Source organism: Gossypium arboreum, chromosome 2, assembly GCF_025698485.1.
Source record: "Gossypium arboreum isolate Shixiya-1 chromosome 2, ASM2569848v2, whole genome shotgun sequence".
NCBI classification, from domain to species: domain Eukaryota; kingdom Viridiplantae; phylum Streptophyta; class Magnoliopsida; order Malvales; family Malvaceae; genus Gossypium; species Gossypium arboreum.
Window position 1 is genome coordinate 105,130,528 of NC_069071.1, and position 23,359 is coordinate 105,153,886.

At 32.4% G+C, this 23,359-nt stretch overlaps 1 protein-coding gene and 1 long non-coding RNA gene across 2 annotated transcripts; both read left to right on the plus strand.

Moving 5' to 3' along the window:
• The first annotated feature begins 17,673 nt into the window (after positions 1–17,673).
• Positions 17,674–18,383, plus strand: LOC108461606 (uncharacterized). Its single transcript, XR_001867794.2, has 3 exons — positions 17,674–17,796; positions 17,955–18,032; positions 18,143–18,383. It is a non-coding gene; the product is annotated as an uncharacterized LOC108461606 (long non-coding RNA).
• A 458-nt stretch (positions 18,384–18,841) lies between these two features.
• Positions 18,842–22,738, plus strand: LOC108466141 (uncharacterized). Its single transcript, XM_053022612.1, has 4 exons — positions 18,842–18,925; positions 19,671–19,994; positions 21,542–21,704; positions 22,257–22,738. The coding sequence occupies exons 1-4, from the start codon at positions 18,842–18,844 to the stop codon at positions 22,445–22,447; spliced, it is 762 nt and encodes a 253-aa protein (XP_052878572.1). The 3' UTR covers positions 22,448–22,738.
• Positions 22,739–23,359: the final 621 nt, after the last annotated feature.

The window sequence follows — 23,359 nt, forward strand, 5'->3', positions numbered from 1 at the left end:
CTTGGGTAACTTCTTGAAAATTGACCATATCATCATAGGCGAATACAGGGGGCTGGCAGTGGCCCTGCCCCCTAAATTGGAAAATTTATGTTTAGGACTTTGAATTTTTTTTAAAATTTTAATTTAGTAAAGGTAAAATTGTACTTTGCCCTCTTTAAAATTATAAAAATTCTATTTAATCCTTTAAAAATTATAAATATATAGACAAAATTAAAATTTCATTTGACTCCCCCTAAAAATTTGTTCTGGCTTCACCCATGCATATCATCATTTTGTTGTTCATTTTTCAAATTCAAGGGTTTCTGCTCATAGAGGAATAACTGAAACTAAAGTAGGCCACCCATTATCTGCTATGCTTTTGCACTTTTAAACCATGATCCAGCACTCCACAGCGTGATTTGTGTGTGTGAGAGAGATAGGTTACATGCACAGTTGAGTTTAAGTTTAAAGCATAACATATATCTAAACCTCATCACAGTTGGTTCGGACTAGAGATGAGCATGGGCCAGCCAGGCCAGACTAAAAATTTAGGCTGGCTCAGCCCAAAAAATGGGCCTAAAATTTTGTCCAATCTCGATCCGGATAAAAATGCTAAAACCCGGGCCCGACTCGTCCCGTCGATATTAATTTTTATATTATTTTTATATAATTTTAAAATATATATAATACATCAAAAATACTAAAAACATCAAAATAAATATTTCTCAACAAATTAAAAATAAATTTTAAAAATATGTATACTTAAATAACACTAAAATAGATGCAACTTAACAAGCAAATGTCTCTAAAATAATAACAAAATTAACAACAAAATAAGTTTTATACAATATCTAAATAATAACAACAAAATAGTAGCAACATAATAGTAAAATGGTAGCAAAATAGGTAGAAAATAACAAGAAAATAATATTAAAAAATCAAATTTTTTTGTCTTTTAGTGAATTTGGGCCGGGCCTAGGTAAAAAATCCTTTACCCGAGGCCCGACCCGTTTTTTAAACGGGCCTTATTTTTTATCCAAGCCTATTTTTCGGGCCTATACTTTTATTCAAACCCTCTCACATTTTAGGCAAGCCTTCGGGCTGGGCCAGGTGGCCCGACCCATGCTCACCTCTAGTTCGGACCAGGCTAATGCAGAATTTTAGATCGCTTTCTAGACCTAAGTTCAACTTGAAAAATGAGTCTAATTTTTTTCCAAGCTCGGGCATATATTAAAAAAGTTAAACTAGAGCTCGATTGTAATAATTTTTAAACTATTTTTATATAAAAATAAATTTAAAAATATAATAATCATATACACTCAAAATATTAAAATAAATGTTTCCCCAACAAGTTGAAAACCCCAAAAAAATAGGCACGTGATACATGCCAAGTTTCGTACCAAAAAAATCTGCTCGAGGCCCAACCCATTTAGAAAACAGGCATTATTTTTTGTTCAAGCTTATTTTCTAGGCCTATATTTTGCCCAAATCCTCTCATTTTTTAGGCAGACCTTCAAACTTGATGAGTGACCCGACTCATGATTAAGTCTATAGATCTAAAACATGATGAAATTATACTCTGCAATATGAATGGAGATTTCAGTCCTAATAACTTATGACCCAAGCACACATTACCTAAACTATTCATATGAGTAAAATCAACGTGCTTAACACACCAAAACTATCTAATTGGTCACCTAGGTGAAGTTTTAAGACTTCATAAACATTTTCAATGATTTATAATATATATAAACTTTAAATTCTTTAAAACCCAATTTAAGAGATACAATTATAAATAAAGATTTCTCCAACTTAAAAGCTTTAACTCTAATTTGGGCAATTTAGAAAGAAATTTCACAACTTAACAGGTTGATGTAATATTCAGGGGCGAAACCAGGGGGGCAGGCATGGGCCCTGGCCCCCCCTAAAATGGGAAATTTTCATTTAGGCCCTTTAGATTTTTTTAAAATTTTAAATTAGTAAAGGTAAAATTATACTTTGGGCCCCCTTAAAATTATAAAAATTCAATTTAATCATTTAAAAATTATAAATATATAGACTATAAAAAATTAAAATTTCCTTCGGCCCCCCCAAAAATTTTTTTCTGGCTTCGCCCCTGGTAATATTCTCTATAAAATGATCATGCAAAATCTTATAAATATGTCAGTATGAGATCAAATAATCTTATAAATATGTCAATATGAGATCAAATTTAACTTATTTATTAAAAAAATCATAGGGTATCATTTTTCTTATCAAGTTATTATATTCGTAAATTGTAATACTAGATGCAACTTAAAAAATATTTAATAGGATATTATAATTAATCTTGTTTGGTTGGCATGTTGGTAACACCCTACGTTTGATATGAAAAACAATCAGATGCACAATTTCACATTGATTATTGAAGTAACCTTAATCTATTTATGATGATAGATATGAATAGAATAAAATAAAAAACCTTGAAAATTTGTAGGGAATTTTGAGCGAAAAAAGTGAGAGTGTGAGAAAGAATGAGACTCAACCATTCAACCACTCAAAAACTACTTAAGGTGGTCCTTGAGAAAATTATCTTTTAAAACCTCGTATGTCTCAAATTCCGGCTTTTATTTATTTATACAATTGTCTCAAAAATTTTACAAACCTTAAGATTTCGTCCCAATCTCCCATCCCATCAATAACACTAATTAAAACTTAATAATTATTCTAATTAAACACCCATGACTTAACCCAAAACTAATTCTTGAAAATCTCTCGATTTGACTTTTCAAAATAGCTTGATATACAATTTTAGCCCAAACCAACTTTTTCGACACTAGCAAAAAATTCGAGGTGTTACATGTTTTGACCAAATTTGTTTGTACCTTTAATTGTTGTTATTTGAAGATTATTAAAAGCTCATTAATGAAGATTTTATGTGCAAGAATTAAAGAAAACACGGATAGGATCCAATCTTTGAATACAATCAAAGTTTCTATAAAAGGAGATCAAATCTTCAAGGAGTTTGATGACAAAAAAAATCTCTATTGAATATACACTTTATTATATATTTTTTAGTAACTATTTTAATGAAATTAGCGATTAATATCGATTATACTTTTAATAAGCTTTTTATGCTTATATACTTTGCCCCTCTAGAATAGCAGGCGGCTAGTGGCTACTAATTTCTCAATGTATCTATATATATATTTTTTTGGTATAAAGAAAAACCTAAAGTTCGTTAACAGCAACTAGTAATATCTTAGCCAAAGTTTAAAAGATCTAAAGTTCTACTCCTAGATGGTTCACTATTGCTAACTTCATTATACTGTTTTGCCCAGTTTATTGAGGCTTTGATGACTTCTATGGTACTCCATGAGATTCCTTGGAAGACAAGGAGGTTCCAATTTTTCTATAATCGCCATAGTAAAATACCGAAGAGTGTGGGCCAGAGAAGTTCGCGACTTGTTGTTTGCCCAGTTGCTACTAGATTTGATTGAGTCCACTCGAATAAATTACCGGAGAAGAATTGGGACCACTTTGATGTTGGCACAATTATTTTCCAAATATCTTTGTAGCTGGGCAATCTCTAAGGACATGCAAAATATCTTCCATCTCATAGTAGCAAACGGGGCATGTTTCTGTTTGGCTAATTCCTCTTTTAACTCGTTCAAGGTTAGTGAGCAATCGTTATTTATATACTAGCCATAAGAAGAAGCGCACTCGTTGAGGTCTTGGAAATTTCCACACCTTCTTCCATTTGCTTTCTTGCTCGTTCCATGTGTTTCCTTTAATCATTTGGTACGCACTTTTAATTGTGAATTTCCCATTCGATGTGTGCATCCAGAATATTTTATTAGGACCTGCTTGAGAATGTGGAGGTGGAATGTTTAAAATCTTTTGAATTATGTCTTCTGGTAGTTGATTCCGAAAAGTATTGATGTCCCAAGTACCTTTAACTGTAACTATGTCTTTGACTAAACTTTCTGTGGCTAGCCCTTCTGTTGATAATACACGTGTTTTGAGTGGACCTTTTTTTGGAACCCATGGATCTTCCCAACAGTTGACACTGTCTCTTGTTCCAATGGACCAACAAAGGTTCTCTTTCAATAGTGCCCATATTTTCGCAATTCCTCTCCAAAGTGCTGAACAGTTTCCTCGTGTAATTTTTCCTGGGATCATCCCTACCATTCGGTAGTTAGATCTTAAGACTTGAACCCATAGGCTCTCCCTTTTAGAAATTAGATTAAAATTTAATTTTAAAAGGAAGGAAGTATTTTGGTCTTTCAGCTTTCGGATGCTTAATCCTCCACTCTTGCGAGGTTGGAAGATAGAGTTTCAATCGACTAGTGTCAATTTTCGACGTCTTATATTGGATCCCCAAATGAATTGTCTTGCTAACCGTTCAATTTCTTCATACACTCCTTTTGGGAATTGTAAGGATTGCATAAAGTAGTTTGGGATAAAAAGTCGTACTGATTGGGCCAAAGTGAACCTCCATGCAATCGAGAGCTGCTTAACATCCCAATTACATAGTTTGACTCTAAATTTTTTAACAACAAACTCTAATGTTACTTTAGTTATTCGTTTATGTAAGAGCGGAACTCCTAAATAAGACCCCATATCTTGGACTCTCTAAAATCTGAGTGTTCGGCTTATTCTATTGCACATAGTATCCTCTACTCCACCTGAGAAGAAAATATTGGTTTTGCGTGCATTAATTTGATGTCCCGAGTATTTACAGAAACATTTCAGGATATCTTTTAAAAGTAAGCTGTGACTTATGTCAGCTTTTGAGAAGATTACTAGATCATCAGCAAAGAAGAGATGTGATAAGGTTAGTCCTACTCTTGATAGTCGTATTGGGTTCTATGCCCCTGTATTGATTACTTCATGAAGATTGTGCCCTAGCCATTCCATACATAGAACAAAAAGGTATGGTGATAGAGGACATCCTTGCCTAACTCCTCTCGCTAATTGAAAATTTTCTGTGGGAACTCCATTCCATAAAATCTGCATTGTGGATGTTGAAATGGTTGACATAATTATTTTTCGTAAATAATCTGGAATGATTGCAGCTTGAATAGAGCTATTGATGAAGTCCCATCGAACCCTGTCGTATGCCTTTTTCAAATCAATTTTAACTGTCATCCATTTTCTACTTTTGCCTCGCATTTAGTATATAACCTCTTGAGCAATGATGGTATTGTCAGAGATTGCTCGTTTCGCAATGAATCCTGCCTGTTCTTGTGAAATGATTTTTGGGAAAAGTATTTTGAACCTATTAGCAATAACTTTTATAACTAGTTTGTATAGGACTGAACATAGACTGATGGGTCTAAATTGGGATATTTCCTCAGGTTGGGCGACTTTTGGGATTAAGACAATAAGGGTATTATTTAATTTAGGCTCTATGGGTTTTCCTGTGAAAATTCCTTTAGCCCAATCACAAACTGTACTTCCAATTTGGTCCCATTATTTCTGGAAGAAAAGAGCATGAAACCCATCACTACCTGAGGCTTTTAGAGGAGCCATATCAAAAAGTACTATCTTAATTTCTTCATTAGAGACTTCTTTCCCTAGAAATTCTTTGTCTGTTTGATCCAATTGGGGAAAGTGGTTAGTTGGTAGGGTAATTCTCTTGTCAGATTTTCCCCCATAAAGTTTTTGGAAGTAAGCTATTGCTTCTTCCTGGATCTTATTTGGCTCATAGAGTCAATCTCCACTTGCATTACGTAGGGCATTTATTCGATTAGCCTTTCGTCTATGTAGGGTTCTACCGTAACGACCCAAATTTTAAGGTCATTGGAAAATTAAATTTTCAGGTCATTATTTCCGCAAAATGAATTCATAAATATTTATTAGAAATATTTACGAAGCTAGTAGTGTAGTTAATTAGACTTTGGTTAAGTGAATTAGCTTGAATTAAGGCTAATTTAGTGAAAGGACTAGATTGAATATAGTGTAAAAGTTTAATTGTAGAATAGAGAAAATTCATGGGATTAAATTAGCAAATAAGCCTTATGTGACAAGTGTGTGGTAAGTATAAATACATGTGTACTATTTTAATTGGTACAAATCTATGAATATATATGTATTTACTTAATATTTAAGAAATAATAATTATAATTTAAAATATAATAATAATGATATAATATAATAGTTATAATAAAAAAAAGAAATAAAAACATAAAGAAAAAGGAAAAATAAGGGCATGAACAGAACAGGGAAAGAAAGAAAGAAAAAGGGAAATAAAGAGAAAGGAAAAATAGGGTTTTAAAGTTCAAGCTTTAAGTGGTAAGTCATTTTAATCCCTTTTTCTTGTAATTTTGGTGTTTATGGAATCCTAGGAAGAAATACTATTTGAGTTATGTTGAAATTTAGAAAGTTATTGAATTTTTAGATGTTGATTAAGTTGAATCAATGGAAGAATTATTGGTTTAATTGATAGAAATTCAAGTTAGAAGTGGGAGAATGATTAAATTGTAAATATAGATATAAGTTTTGTTATAATAGGGAGTAAATTGTTTAAATTTTAGAATTAATGTTTTATGCCCAAAAAATTAAGAGTTGGAATGGTTTAAAGTGATAATTGAATGAAAATATAGGATTTATTTTGAAGAAAAGAATGGTTATGGTGATAGGACTAAATTGGAATTTAAGCAAAAGTTGTGTAGAAATTGAAATGTGTAAGGTGATATAGTATGTTGATAATTTTTAAAATTTTTTAATTTCTCGTAGCTAACGTAGTGCCGGAAACATCGTCAAAGAAGGGGAAAGAGAAAGTGAACGAGGATAATGAGTAAACTCGAGAATTTCAGTTTGTATTTCTATAAACTATGCTTAATGATTTAATACAATGTAATTGTTATTTTAATAGTTAGAATGTATAATGAATGATATGATGGAAACTGTTACTACTTCTGTGTTGAAATGAAACAATTTGAATACCCTATTAATAGTGTCGGGCTAGTCGGATACAATTGGCATGCCATAGGATTGGAAGTGTTCAGGGATATTCCGATTGTGTGTTGATGAGACACTATATGTGTCGACTCATCAGAATCGTTCCGATTCATTCGAAGAGGTACTTCATACTTGACTATGATCTTTATCATATCATATCATATCGTTACCCTACGGTGTATTCGGTTTACCGATGAAACATCAGATATTATCCCGATGTGGGTTGCATCCGTGTATCCGTTTAGGTCCGAGTTATGTTAATAGGGGTAAATGAAAGTACTGAAGACTGTTTACTATTAATTATGTGACTGTGACTGGTATACAAAGTTGAAAGATATCGAGTGATAAGAAATATATAAATATATACATATATATGAATTGCTTAACTACATGAAAGAGTTATGAAATGAATGCATAAGGCTTTAAGTTACAATGTATATACATGGTTTATTATTGTTTTAAGTATTAGTTTATAGAAATACCACTGAGTGTATACTTAGCGTATGGTATGTTTCCGTGTGCAGGACTAGGTACGAAAGAAAGCTAAGGACTCAGCATCCAAGCTAATCCCGAACTTAAAGTGGTAAAGTACCTTTCTTTTGGTAAAATAACATGTACCTAGGTTGTTAAGGTATTAATTTGTACATGATAGTGAATAATCATGAAAGTTGTTGAAGCATGTTATGAAATATGCATATTTTGGAAGTTACACTTACATGAGTTTGACTAGTATGATAATGTAGTATAATTTTGATATGAATTGTGGTACATAATCCTTAAGGGGTATTGAAGTGAATGAATGAAATATTTGCTAAGTTTGAATGGCATAATAAATGATATTTGATTTAAGAACTATTAGTAAATGTTTGGGTGTGAATTAGTTGTGTTTAGCATGTGAAAATAGCTTAAAAATGGTTAAAAATCATGTTTTCACACGACCAAGTCACATGAGCGTGTGCTCAGGCCGTATGGCTCTCTGTTTATGTCACATGAGCTGTTTCCACGGCCGTGTGTGCAAGTTAGATCTGCCCACGGCCTAGCCCCATGGCCATGGGAACCCCATGGGCTGGCCACACGGCCATGTCCCAGGCCACACAGGCGTGTGCCCCTATCTTCAAGGTAAATTTTCCAAAGTTGCCGGTTTAATCCAGAATTACTTTTAAAACATGTATTAGGCCCCGTAGATCCATTTTATAGACTTTATAGTGTAATTTGAGAAGTTTCGATTTGGAATGCAAATTTATGACTCAGTTTTTATAAATGCTAGTGTATAAGTCTGGTAATGCCTTGTAACCCTATTTCGGTGATGGTATAAGGTTAAGGGGGTGTTACATTTACCATGAAAGAATTTTGTATTTCTGTCTCCCTGTTTGAGCCAGTCACACCTTGATTTTTGTTTCTAGAGTATTTCTTCATGATTTAGGACTTTTTCCAACTCCTTTCGTAACTCTATCTCCTTTTGGAACAAGACTACTGAGTTTGTTTTTTCTAGAGTGTGTTGGATTTTTTTTAGTTTTTGCATTATTTCTCGTTTTCGGGTTCCAATGTGGCCATAGATGTTTTTGTTCCATTCTTTTAATCCTAAAGTAAACTTTTCTAGTGTGGAGGACATGTCCCCGTTATGTTCCCATAGATTTGAAATCATGGTTGAAAAATCTTGGTGTTGAGTCCATCCTGCTAGGAATCGAAAGGGTCGACCCTTTGCTTGACTATCATCTGGACACAAGTCCAGTAGAAGGGGTCGGTGGTCAGATTTAATTCTCACTAAGTGCATGACTAGGCTCCTTGGAAAGGTGTGGATCCAAGGAATGTTGCCAATTGCTTGATCCAGCCTTTCAAATATTCCTCCTCTTTGCCATGTAAATGAGGGTCCCTAGAATCCTAGATCTTGTAGCTAATTTTTTTCAACAAACTCTCCGAATAGGGGACATCGTTTTCTAATTGAGTTTCTTCCATTTTTCTCATTTCTCGATAAAATAGAATTAAAATCCCCAATTGCCAACCAGGGGATGTTGGTCATTGGAATAGTTACCTGTAAGGCTTCCCATAAATAGCTCCTCTTCATTTTGTTGGGGCTTCCATATACGAAGGCTAATAGAACTTTTTGAGCATAGGGTCCGTATGATATCTATGTGAGAATGTATCGGGGGTGGTTTTGGAGGATTTCAAGATTAACGGAGGACATCCAGCCAATCCATATTCCCTCCGAAAATCCTCTAGCTTCTACTCGATGAGAATGTTGTAATCCTAGTTTTGCGATTACTTCATCCGCTTTACGACCACTAATTCTAGGTTCTAATAAACTAATGATGTATGGGTGATGTTCTCTATTATACTCTTTAAATGTACGTGAAAATTTATCACTTGCACATCCTTGACAATTCCATGATAAAATTGAGATTCTTAAGGTCATTTGTAGAATTAAAAAAAAAAAAAACCAAGGCAGTAGTAAAAGGTACTACCTAATTTCTGCCTGATCTCCTATTTCTCCGTCTACCCCTTTAGGGACCTCGTTTACTAACCCTTGTTGGACTTGGTTTTTCAATAATTCAACCATACTACTAATGGATTTAGATATTGTAATTCTTGATGGAGAAGGTTTAAAGGGATTACCTTTTCTTTGTTGACTTTGAGATTCCTTCCTTTCCTGGAATTCCCTGTTTTCATAATACTTCGTGTTACTGGAAAAATAGACTAATGCTCTCCTATTTTATCTCTATTCTTTTGTATCGACCCTTCTTTTGTGCCTTGAGAATTTTCTTTAAAGAGTACTGCCGAATGCTTGGTCGTGTCAAGAATGTCTGTTGTTGGGAGCTTTATAATTTCTTGCAGTGATTGCAAGTTTGGTTGAGTAGAGTGCCCCTCATGATTTCCTACAACACCGTGGCTTAAATCTCTCAAAAGATCCAGCTTGCACAAGAAGTCTGATTCTTTATTATTATCGTTGCAGCAAGTTAGATCTGATTCTTCCTTATTTAAGTTCCTAGTTGTTTCCTCTATTGGGCCAGATGTGGCACATTGACTCCGACCTTCATTCGAACCTGCAGTATTTTCTCTTAAAGTCAAACTTATTTTATTATTCGTACTTCTGTTATCATGGATTGGCCTCGCAATTTCAATTCCAATTTCCATTGCTTGTTGTTGACCCAAGTTCTGTGATGTTGGCCAGCCTTCCGTTTATCCAGACCCGTGGACCCTTGACTTAGATTGGGTTTTCCCATCTTCCCACCCGTTTCCCTATTAGGCAGAGGGGGGCTTGTTGATTGTTGTCCCAGATTCGGCCCATCCGTATATTGTTTGGTCTAGGTATTGTGCATAAGCCCACCCCCTTCTCCTGAGCCCGACTTTGGCAGGTCAAGTGCTTCTTATTCCAGTTCATCGCCATCAAGGTTTTTCAAGATCTGGAACCTTGATTTTCTTTCTAATCCTGTTACGCCACCACCAACTTCTTGTCATCTTGTCCTTCCCAATTTCCTTGGCTTCTTTTTTACAAGCATCCACGGGCCATATGCTTCTATATTGACGTTTTCTTCTGTGCTCTCGTCTATAGTATGCTTCTGATTTGCCTTGTCACCTACTGCTTCTTCTTCAATGTCCTTTAATCCCACCTCCCTTTTGGGACAAATTTCCTTAATATGCCCATAGTGTCCACACTGGAAACATGCTGTTGGAAAGTGCTCATATTCAATCCGTTGGACTACTCCGTTAATAATGATTTGAGAAATCAATGCCTTCTCTAAGTTGATAAATACAGCCATTCTTGCAAACCTACCTCTTTCCCCATTATCGGTATTAAAATCTAGTTTTGCGACTTTTCCAATTGTTTTTCCTATTTCCTGCAGAACTTGTCGTTTGTACATGTGCCCAGACAGCCCAGGGAGTCGGATCCAGGCCATAACTGTTCTAGGGTATGGCTGAGCAGGGTTGAAATCCATGGTCCATGGCTGTACCGTTAAGTACTGTCCAAAGACTACCTAAGGACCTTGACATAAAGCCCTCTCGTAATCTTCGGGATTCTTAAAACTGGCCAGAAAGTAACCATTCTCCACATCTATTAGTCTGAATGGTTGTGAAGGTTTACAGAGTACAGTAAGTTTGTTTTGTAAGGCAGCATATCCAATATTTCTTCCTAGTAATTTGACTACTACTGTGTATTTCATTTGTTTTATGATAATTTGGTTGATTCGCTCAGAAAACTTGATCGAATGGATGCCATTGATAATCGATCGTTCCACGTTGCCCTCCGAAACCTCAAAATCATCATCTGCATTTGGTTCTATTGTGTTTGCTGTTTCCCCGTTTGTGAAAAGTCCTGTGCCCATTAATCGATCCTTCCAAGAAAGAGTACCCCTAGAGGCTATTGCTGCTTCCCTCTCGGCGCTCTGGTTCCCCTCATTATCGCGAATTTGAACCTTTTTTGTAGCGCGATTCGCTGATTCCCCGTCGTCTCCCCCATCGAGTTCCATCTGATTCGCTACTTGACTTTATTTTGTTTTCAAGGTGTCTACATTTTAGTGTTGGATATTGATACTTAGCCACTAAACTGCTTTAAAACCATCTCAAAAACTTTAGAACTACATGGGATCAATTAAAAAATATTTTGTATAAAATAAAACACTTTTAGAATATGCTTTCGAGTATTTTGAAGTCTTGAAAATGTTTAATGAGATTTTCAATAAAATGTCTACAAAATAACTTAAAAGTAAACATATAAAATTTATCTTAAATATTATACTTTAATAAATTAAAACTAATAATATCAAAATGTTTAATGAGATTTTCAATAAAATTTCTGCAAAATGACTTAAAAGTAACCATATAAAATTTATCTTAAATATAGTTACACTTTTATAAATTAAAACTAATAATATCAAAATTTTAATAAATCTAATTTTTTCAATTTTTCTTTCTCTTTTTAGATCTTAAGATTCCACACCGTCCAATCTAGGATTAAAATAATAAGAAAAAACATTTACTCTTAAAATTTTTTCCTCCTGATCTTTTGAGTCTTTTTCACAATTCTTTCAACGAATTTTTTTTCAAATTATCTTAGAATTTTATGTATGCTCTTATTTTTCTCTGTTGATTTATTGGTGTTTTTTTTTTTTGTTGTTGTTGATACTGTAGTGCTTTGTTTATTTAATTAATACATGAATGTGTTTTTTTGGAAAAAAAAAAAAACCTTAATGACAAGAAAAGTAAGACGGAATGCAATTGAACAAGAATGATGAAAACACAATAAACAAAGATAAGAAGGAAAAAAATAACAAGATTCAATCAAATAAGAAATCAATCTGATTTAGAAGAATATACTACAAGAAAGTAAGATGCACAAAGACTAATTTCTGGAAAAGAAATGCAATTGAACAAGAACGATGAAAACACAATGAACACAGATAAGAGGAAAAAAAGAGAGCAAGACTCGATCAAATAAGAAATCTATCTGATTCACTATAGGAAAATAGGGCTTTAGCGGCGTTTTTAGCCGCGTTTTATCAAAAAACGCCGCAAAAATTGTAAAACACAGAATAATAGCGGCTTTTCACAAAAAACGCCGCTAAAAACAGAACAATAGCGGTGTTTTACCAAAAAAGACGCTAAAAAATGGAGCAATAGCGGCGTTTTACCGAAAGCGCCGCTAAAAACTGAGCATTAACGGCGCTTTTGGTAAAACGCCGCTAAAAACTAGAGCATTAGCGGCGCTTTCGATAAAACGCCGCTAAAATTCATATAACCCCTAAAATCCTAAACCCCAAAAAAATCATAAACACTAATCTATAGCCCCTAAAATACTAAACCCCTAAACCCTAAAAACCATAAACACTAAACTATAACCCCTAAAACCCTAAACCCTCAAAAACATCATATGGATGTTGATGTGTATATACATAGATAGTAATGTAAAAGCTTATGTTCATAATAAATTATGGAAGCAATACTTAATATTGATTAAATTTATTTTTGGGTTTAGGGTTTAATATTTAAGGTTTAAGGTCTATGGTTTAAGGTTTTATGGTTTAAGGTTTAATGGCCATGGGTATATAGTATGTTAATATCAAGGGAATCATATTCAATAATTAAATCCTAAACCCTATAATTAATTATTGTTATCGATAATAGATATCTTGATTTTGATAAAAAAATATTTTTTATATATTAATAAGGTGTTATATTGTTTAATGGATTGAAGGGATATTTTGTGGAAAACGCTTTTAAATGATAAGTTTACCTTTAAATTTTATTAATAGTTTTTGTTTATACTATTTTAATATTTATCTATACTGATTAATTAAAATATATATTTATTTATACTGAACGAAAAATCCTCTGCACTCATTTGTGTCTCCACGCTTTTTAATTGTAACTCATTTTCTTTTTATAAAACAGTGAATTTTCTTTTATTCAGAATCAATCTTCTTATTAAAAGTTGCAACTCTTTTTTATTTTTTTTTCTTGTGTTTTTAAATAAGTGTTGTTTTAGTTCCAACTTGTTTTATAGAGTGTGTTTTTATTCTTTTAAGGTTGATGGTTTTTGTTTTATGATTTAGGGTTTGGAGACTATAATTAAGGGTTTAAGATTTAGATTAATTAGTGTTTTTAATTTATATATTAAATAATCTCTTATATAATTATAAAAGAGATAATATTAATTTTAATGTTTTAAAATTATAACAAATTATTTATTGAAAAATAAATAAAAAGTAATGATTGATATGGATAGGTAATTATCTATTTTGGATAGGACTAAGTTATAACAAATTAAATAAGGTTTTATTTTTATTTTGAATTCGATTTTATTTTGATCATATCTAAAACCGACTTTATAAACAATATAAATTAACTACACCATTCACTTAGCTATGGGAAAGTTAATTTTATTTTAGTTACTTAATTATGAAAAGTTACACTTTGATAACTAAACTATTTAATTAGAAGTTTTCATTTAATTAAGTTACGAAACTGTTAAAATCAATGTTATGGCTTTCTTTAAACCCTAACCCCTAACCCCTTAAATCAACAACTTTTTAAACCCCAAACCTTAAATCTCTAATCATAAACCCCTAAAACTATAAACACTAATCAATAACTCTTTAAACACTAGACCCTAAATTTCAAATCATAAACCCTTAAAACTCTAAACAATAAACCTTAATCCCAACACCCTAAACTCTAAATCTCAAATCGTAAACCCTTAAAACTCTAACCCTTAAACCCCAACCTTTTAAACCCCACGCCCTAAAATAATGGTTTAGTGTGCAATTGTATACATGCATGAACTTTAATTTGATATAGTTCTTATAAATTGTTAACACAATTATTGATATAACATTATTTTATATTTATATATTGCATGCATACATAAATATTTATATTTATTCAATATAAAAATATATTGATGTATTTATTTTTTAAATGTGTATGATTAAATTAAAGTTAAAGTTTCAACTATACATTTAAACCATAATTAGAATTTCACGTCTACAATTACACATTAAACCAAAATAAAAATAAACTCAAAAATAAAAATAAAAAATAAAAATTTAAAATTAAAAATTTAAAAATTTAAAAATAAAAACTAAAAATTTAAAATTTAATATTTTAGTCCATATTTTAATTAAAAGTTTAATATTCAAAATTTTAAAAAATTCCAAAAAAAATAAACCCAAAGACAAAAAATTTTAAAGAAAAAAATAGAAAAAATAGGTTAAAAATGAAAAAAAATTAAAATTTTATAGTGACGTTTTTAGTAAAAACGCCGCAAAAGACAAATAATTTTTTATTACTGCCCATTACTCCCTCTTCTCATGGAAAATTTAGTCGCGCGTACTAAATCCCCGAATAGAAGTTTGTACTTATTTCTTTTTCCCTTTTACTCTAAAAATTTTTCCCAAATAAATTTTTCGTTTTCTTCCAAAACAAAATCCCCATTGTTGCAAACTGGAATTTTGTGGAAACTAAGTCTCTCCCTTTTCTTTTTCTCTTTTTTTGGCTCTGGAATTTGAAAAACGAAAAAGAAAAAAAGAGGATGAGTACTGAAGCAGCTAAGAGAAGCACCACCGGAGCTCTGACGATGAAACAACGGAGAACCGATGAATTGAAGCCTTCTCCGGCGCTTACTGCAGAACCCAAGAAAGTTATCATCAAAAGCACCGACATGAAAGACGTCATGCGAAAAGAGGCCGTCAATATAGCCATTTCCGTTAGCTCTTTTTCTCTACCTTACAAGATTCCTAATTTTTATGGCTTTTTTATTGGAATTAGTTTCTGGGTTTTCTTCGTTTGATCTTGATTTGTTAGTAAAAACTGTAAATTTGCTGACTTGGAGTGGTTTTTCCTTCTGGAGGTTTTGACTAAGCTTTCGAGAAGAACAATGTAGAGAAAGATGTAGCAGAGTACATTAAGAAAGAATTCGACAAGAAACATGGACCTACTTGGCATTGCATTGTTGGTCGCAATTTTGGTAAACCCAAATTTCCATTAGATTCAATTTTCATGGAAAATAGAGTCCAAGATATATGTTATTTTTAAGCGATGCTGTTGTTTTTACTTGAAAGCAAGCATATCATAGCTTAAATGAGCTATCATTTCCATCGTGCATTAAGCTATCATAACTGCCATTGATGTTAGATTGGATTGTCTTAAGCTTAGACCTTATGATTTTTCAGTCTGGTTCATCAATCGCTCGCCCTAAATCCCCCAAATAAAATTTAGCTACTATTTTTCTCTCGATTTGAAAAAAAAAAAGAAACTGAGATGTGACCCTCTTAAATCTTCAATTTTCAGTATTTCACTACAAAGCCTTATTCATGTGATCTATCAAGCTTGCCAGTATATCCACCTAGCTAAGAGATGTGAACTTTTTCCAAAACTGTGTGCATGAAGACATTAACTTAGATAGCTTTCTACCTTTGGAACCATGTTGCTTTAGTTTTCTTTCATTTTCATTTGCCGACGAAACTTCATATAACCATGGTTCATATAAGGATCCTTTCATTCAATTGTTTCATATAAGGATCCTTTCATTTCCATGTTGATAACCATTTACAGAGAGTGCATTGAATATAAATTCATAGTATGTAATTTTCTTATTCATTGCTTCTTTACAACCATTTCTAATTCGTTAAGTTTTTTCAGATACCATGATTCAACGCTAGTCTTTTAGGGTAAAACGTTGCTTTTTATTGATGAGAGTGTTGTTGATCCTCCACTTTATGTTCTAACGACTCAAACACTAACAAGGTTAGCTTAATGCCATCTTTTCATCCACCCTCAGTCAATTATTTCCTCTTAACTCTCTAAACTTGCTGTCAAGGAACAACCTAAATGATTGAGAAACCATCCTATTTTAGAAATGTAGTTATTGTCAATGCTAAAACTATCCAGTAATATCCTAATCCTTTATTACATTGGCATTATTTTTGAATTTAGCATCTTCAAAAATTCTTGTTTGACATATATATTTTTATTTGAACGTGTAGGAGATCCAGATTAGGAAGTTGGAACTTTTGGCATTGAGTATTTTTTATTTACGCGTACATAAATATTGTTATATATAATATAATTCTTATTTTTTAGAATTTTAATAGATTTAGTTCTGTTTTCAAGTTAAAATGTTATTTAGTATTTTAATTTTAATATTATAATTTAGTTATATTAATAAAATATTACTTGTATTTTATAGGTTATCATGTTTGAGGAACATTGCAATATTGAAAATCTTGGTCGAGTTAACAAAGTTAAGGTCAAAAAGCGAATTACAGTGGAGAGTTTGCAATTAGAACCACTTTGTAATCAGGTTGCTGAATTTCTCCTTTTTCTATATTTTGTTCACTGATGTTATATTGATTTAGATGTCAGTAATGTGTTTCCTCTATCTTAAATGCAGTTAGGCTTGTAGGTTTTCTATTCAGCATTGAAGCCTGTTTATTCCCAGTGCAGAGTAATAGATTTTTTTTTGTGTGCTGTTGAGTTTATTCTTACAATTCCTTTATCAGTACAAAATTTCCAATAGTTAGATGTACTTAAAATAACTAGTTTATTTTTCATTTTGTTTTTCTTAAATGCCTTTTGTGCTTTTCATGAAGAAACAAATTACAACAAATTTTACTTTAAACTACTTTGCTTATCATATGAACTCCACATGTCATATGTTTAATGTACATGTGAATTGCATTTCTCAATCTAAAGACAATGTTTATGTTAAGATTAAGTTGGTAAAAGACCTGTTAAACCTGTGGTTGGGAAGATAAGAGAAGAGTAGATATGATGCACCTAAGCCATAAACCCTATACCTTGTATAATCTCAAATAGAGTTTGAAGAAGAAATAAGAAACATTGCTTTTGCCCCGTCATCGTTCACTTGCCAAGTGTGATATTTTACAGTACTGCTTAATATAAATTTGTGCAAATTAGCTACTAGTTCTGTATTTGTTTATGTCAAGTCGTCACTCTATCGGAAGGTAGAGCAGTAGACCTCTGAATCTTCATTCTATCCATCAATTATCACAAAAGTTGAATGTTTTTCAACATTGTTTAAATTCATAAATGAAACTGAAAATGTTGATATATGTTGCTTGAATTCAAAATGCTAATGTTCAGTTGCATTGTAAGATAAACTTCCTGGTTTACTTGTCAGCATTCTTTCTTTTACAATTAAATGGATTGTCCTTGGTTTTCCAATTATTGCTTCTTTCTTTTGGCTAATTGTTTTTCTTTTCTTTCTGATGAGTTGGCTAATTTCATATCTACAAAGCATGGAGAAGTTCTTCAAGTTCTCCATTATGCAGTTGGACAGAAATATGAACCATATCATGATTACTTCTGCTTATCGTTTCTGCTCTTACAGAGGACACAAAAGCTCTCAATCAGCTTGTATGTCAATTTATTTTATTTTTTTCTCCTTTTTGCTTATATGCGTAAATACTTATTTTTTGCCCAAGCTAGTTAGAGTCTAAAGTTAATTGCAAAATTTTGATAAACTTTTTAGTGTTTTGTTTTTGTCTCTGATCTTGTATTTGATGGCATGGCAGAACACACTTATCCAGGATGGGAAGTAGATAGCATCAGTTCTTTATACTTATCGCAGCTATGTCAAAGCACTTCCTCAGGTATTTTAGCCTTAGTTGATTTTAATTTATACATATTTTTAAGGAAAACAATGTTCTAATATAATCTGCTAGTTTTAGTGTAAAGCAATATTTTTTTTTATGTGGTGTAGGGGGTATGTTGGAATTCGCAGTTCGGGATTCAGAGACTTTCTGCCGAAACCGGAGCTGCTTCGATCTATTGTGGATTCTGGTTTTGAACATCCTTCCGAAGGCAAAGTTTTAAACTCATGTCTGATGTTAACATTCGTGAATTCCATGAATTAAGTCATTTTGTTTTTCTTGCTTTTAGTGACTTATAATGGTGGGCGGTATACAAGTTTGGTGGTTTATTATTTTGATTCTATATTTATATTTAATCTAATTTTTATTATTTATTTTAGTTTTGATTCTATATTTTTATTTTAATTTGATAATGAATTTTAATAGAAAATTTTTATATTTATATCATGACATTATTCTTCTCAATATTTTGATAATGAATTTTAATTTTTTATATTTTTCAAGACCTTTATAATATATATATATATTTAAATTTCATGACCTTTAGCGGCGTTTGTGGAGAAAGCGCTAAAAGGCCATGATCTTTAGCGGCGTTTGTGGAGAAAGCGCCGCTAAAGGCCATGATCTTTAACGGCGTTTGTGGGAGAGAAGTGCCGCTAAAGGCCATGACCTTTAGCGGCGTTTATGGAGAAAGCGCGCTAAAGGTCATGACTTTTAGCGGCGTTTATGGGAAAAGCGCCGCTAAAGGTCATGACCTTTAGCGGTGTTTTTTCAAATAAATGCCGCAAAATTTGGCGGCGTTATCTATAATGGCGTTTTTTGCAGCACTTCTAAAAACGCCACTAAAAAGTCAGTTTTATTGTTGTGATTTAAAAGAATATACTACAAGAAAAGTAAGTTGCAAAAAAATTAATTTCTAGAAAAGAAATGCAGTTGAACAAGAATGATGAAAATAAGAAGAAAAAAATGAAGAAGACCCAATAAAAATAGAAATCTATCTAATTTAGAAGAATTCTAAACTCTGGATACCAAATGATGCAAACCTCACATACCTTTTGTGAAATCTAACAACAATGATTGAAAATCAATTCTTAGATTGTCCAAGGATAGGTTTTCAATAACAAGAGAAATAAGAATTAATAATATTAATTTAATGAAATATAATATTATGAAGAGATTGAAAATTCTTAGAGCATGTTTGGTTGAAGGTAATAGCTAAACCATTACATGCCTATTACTAACCTATTCTTCAGGCCAACTTAAACTGGCGTTTGGTTCAACGTAATACCTTATTACGGGTGGATTCCATTCCAGGCTTAAACAGAGATTTTTGGGGATTTCTATTCCGTGCCTTCTTCACCGTTTACCTATTCGTTGCTTGAAGAAACCTATTCTACCGTTACCAAAATTTCACGTCAAAAACACTCTCAATCAGCAGCCATTTCACATACCCTTCGACTCCGGCATTCCTCCCCTTCATCCAAGGGCAGGTAAACATTTTTGCTTCTTCTTCCTTCACATCATCTTCTTTCATTGTTTCATCATCTATCTCCTTTCTGCAGTTTCAACTACAGGGCAGCAAATTGACTTGGCACGAGCGCTTCTTGGTACTTTTCTTTTCCAATTTCTCTTCCGTAGAGTTTTGTTTGCTTATTAATTTCTGGGCTCCAAAGAAAGGTACCAAGAAGCGCAGATTGGGTCATTCAATCAGTCACAGAGGACAAAGAATTGGCTTCAAAGAAGAACAGTCATTCCCATGAACCTAAGAAGCTTTTGTTCCCAAATGGCTCCAAAACTTTGAAGGCTTCTTCTTCAGAGGTTGGAGGTGGTCACGGTGATGATGGTGATGGCCATGATGATGTCGAGAAGTTGAGTAGTAGAACAATCAATGCCTCTATCGTTCTTGGATTTGACACGTTTGTTGTATCCAAGTTGCTTACAACTGATCATGATTATTGGCATGTAAGTTATCTCCTAGGTTTTTCAATTTTTTTTTTTTTTGCAGTTTAATTCTATTTCCTGTTTTACTTAGAGTTGAATAATGATTCGTTTCAAAAGAGCTTTTTTTTGGTATGCTCTTGTTTTGAGAAGGGTATTTTTGCTTGGTAGTAGTTTTCCTTGGTTTCACTTCTCTCTGTGCTAGAGTTGGTTAATCTCTTTCGTTCGTCATTTTATGATTTTAATCTTGAAAATTGTTGAGGTGTTTATAACTTTCTAAACTAACCATGAAATCTGAAACATTGCTTGTAAAAGAAAAAGGGGGTCTTTATTTATGATTTGTGCTTTCCTGGAAATTTGAGGTTTATGCAGATTAGCTTTCAAAAACCAAGTGAAAGCTGGAGTCCTCAAAATAAAATGAAGTGAAATCTAAATGCTACAATATTATTTTTTTTCCTATCTTAGTATTTATTTGATTCTTATGAATGATTAACAGGGATGGACACTTTATGAGGTACTCCAATATGTTCCAGAACATAATTGGATTGCATACGAACAAGCTCTTAAAGCCAAACCAGTGATAGCCAAAATGGCAATAAGTGGGATAGTCTATTCAATAGGAAATTAGATTGCACAAGTAGTTTCTCTCTCTTCTCCACTCTCTCTATTAATCCTTTAAACGTAAACATATATTGCATTCAGCTCATATTGTATAGCCTGTGTGTAGTGTTATGAAGGAAAGCCTTCAGATCGGGCCTTGTTGGATTTACTCTTCATAGATCCCTTTCTCATTATTATTACCAGTTTTGAGAGGTAATACTTGTGGTTCATAGTTTATATGTTTTGCTGCTTTGAGTCATTTTTTTTCCATGGAGCACTGAAACACTTTGAGTTCCAGGCTTTGTTTCCTTTCGATGACTGGTGGGTGGTTCCAGCAAAAGTTATCTTTGATCAAACAGTTTGGGCTGCAATCTAGAACAGTATATATTATGTAGTTTTGGGGTTCTTGCGTTTTGAATCCTCGGTTAATATCTATAAAGAACTGAAGGCAACATTTTGGCCTATGCTGACTGTAAGAAGCTTTTCTTCTGTTTCTTTTGATGCATATTTTGGGTGTCAATGGTTGTGGTATGAATTGCAAACGATGTAGTCTACTCTACCCATGATTTTTGATATACTGGAATTCTATTTCATGCTTTATTTGTTAGAGCAGGATTTATCATATATGCTCATTTTTCTTTTACATTAATCTCTATCAATGTAAAATGTCTACCTCTTCTCCATGATGTATTGGAGGATTCAACCTTTCTTAATAGGTGTACCTTAAAATTGACTTAGAAAAAATATTGTGCGGAGAAAGTGAAATCTGTATATTTTAATTTAGTACTATAGATCATTGGGATATTGAAATGATCAAATGACTTTTATGTACTGTTCTTCTTACATGATGGTTAACTTAACCACTTGATGTCAAATAATGCTCAAGAGCCTATTATTTGCCTATGCATTAGGGAATAAGAGACATTTATTTTTAGTATATAATTAGTAAAAAACCTGTCATCCTTCTTTAGGTCTTGAAGGAGGCCTCTAAGCTTTATACTGCAAGTTGGGTAAGGGATATTGGTCCTGATCTTAGACCAAACGATTCTAAGAAGGATGATGGGATTAAAGGTAAATCCAATGGAGATAAGAGTAAGAGTACAGAGATAGAACCTTCGACCTTGGAGGATATTGGTGAGGAACTTTACTTTGTGGTTTCTTATCTTGAAATGTTCAAATGTATAAGTTGTCTGTAATGAATCAAGAAGTATATAGCATGACTTGCAAAATATATGGCATATTATATGTGCAATAAACCGTTAGATTCGTGCTTGAGACATCTTATGGAGGTCAAAGAACAAAGTCCCGTAATGCTTGAGTTCAGTTAGGTTTTCATTTAAATTTCCCTTTTTAGTAGAACTTTTCTAGAGGTAGCTTGGAATTTATTCTTTGATTTCTTTTTCCCCTGGCTGCTCAGAGTCATCTGTGACTGCATTTTGTTTTATTTTGTTGTTGGCACCTGTGTTCAAGTCTTATATTTTACACTTCCATTGGCATATTTTTGGTGAATCCCTTCTTCACCAGGCCAAAGTTCAGTTGTTGAGGAAATATTAAATTTTCAACTAAAATTTTTTAGGCCAAATTTCTCTCTTCTCACCCTTTTCTCTCTCTTATTTTCCTGGTATTATAGTTTATCTTGTTGAATTTTACATTGTTTTGATGTTGTCTATGGAAATGATTTAATAGTGATTGCTGCAAGAGGAGGGATGGAGACTTTGAGGCCTGCTTTACAGAGGTTATACATGACAAGGGCTTCAGCATATAGAGATGCTCTTAAGAGTTTCATAGAAGGATATCAAGAGGGTATCCAGCAGATCATGGAGAAAGAGGAAGATTCTTCTAAAGCACAGCAAGAAGGCAATACTGATACAACTTGATGGCTGATAAGTGCATAATCGGAGATGCATGTGAGTACTTCTCCAGCATACCTATTGTAGCTACAAGTTTGGAGATTTGGTGGAGCTAGGTTGGCATGAAATCACAAGAATGATACATGTCCTGAGAATTTTCCTGTATTGAGAAAGTGACCTTTAGAAACTACAAGTATAATGGAAATCTCCATTGACAATGGTGATGCTCTTTCCTTCTGTCACAATTTAAATGAAATGAGAATGTGAAGTGTAACATTATATTGTTTGTTATATGTAACAAAGTATCGATTAAAATTATTACTTAACTCATAAATTAACATTTAAATTATATCATTAATTCTATTTTAGTGTCAAATTTTTTAATCACAAGCTATTTATTACTTTTAATACTTTGTTTTTTATTGTAGAATAATTAAATTATTTGTTTCACTAATGATATTTTAGCACATTAAATATGTATTGCAATTTAAAAATAATAAGGTAAGTTTTATGTTATTTTTATAATATTATATATTATGATTTTTAATTCATATAATAATTATTTTATTAAGAATGTTATTAAATTATATAATATTTTATTAAATTGTATTTAATAATTATTATATTAAAAATGATTAAATTATTTATTTTATTTTATTAAAATATATTTAATAATAATTTTATTAAATTTTAATAACAATAACAATAATTATCTATCTAAAAAAATTTAAAGCATTTTCAACGGTTGTTTTGGTTGCTTATTACAATGCTTTTTTTTGTCTTGGCAACCCTTTTTTTTATTCATCTTTTGGATGCTATTAAAATGTTTTATTGATCAGAGTGATGAGGGGCGGATCTGGGTAGAATCACATTTTGGGGCAAACCGATGATTTTATTTCGTAATCTTTTCAATGTAAATACCAGCTCCTACCATACACT

Coding starts and splice junctions, on each gene's coding strand:
- LOC108466141 (XM_053022612.1), top strand. CDS start 18,842: ATGGCGTTTTTTGCAGCACTTCTAAAAACGCCACTAAAAAGTCAGTTT. Junction 19,995..21,541: donor CTGATCATGATTATTGGCAT/GTAAGTTATCTC, acceptor ATCCTTCTTTAG/GTCTTGAAGGAGGCCTCTAA. Junction 21,705..22,256: donor TTCGACCTTGGAGGATATTG/GTGAGGAACTTT, acceptor ATGATTTAATAG/TGATTGCTGCAAGAGGAGGG.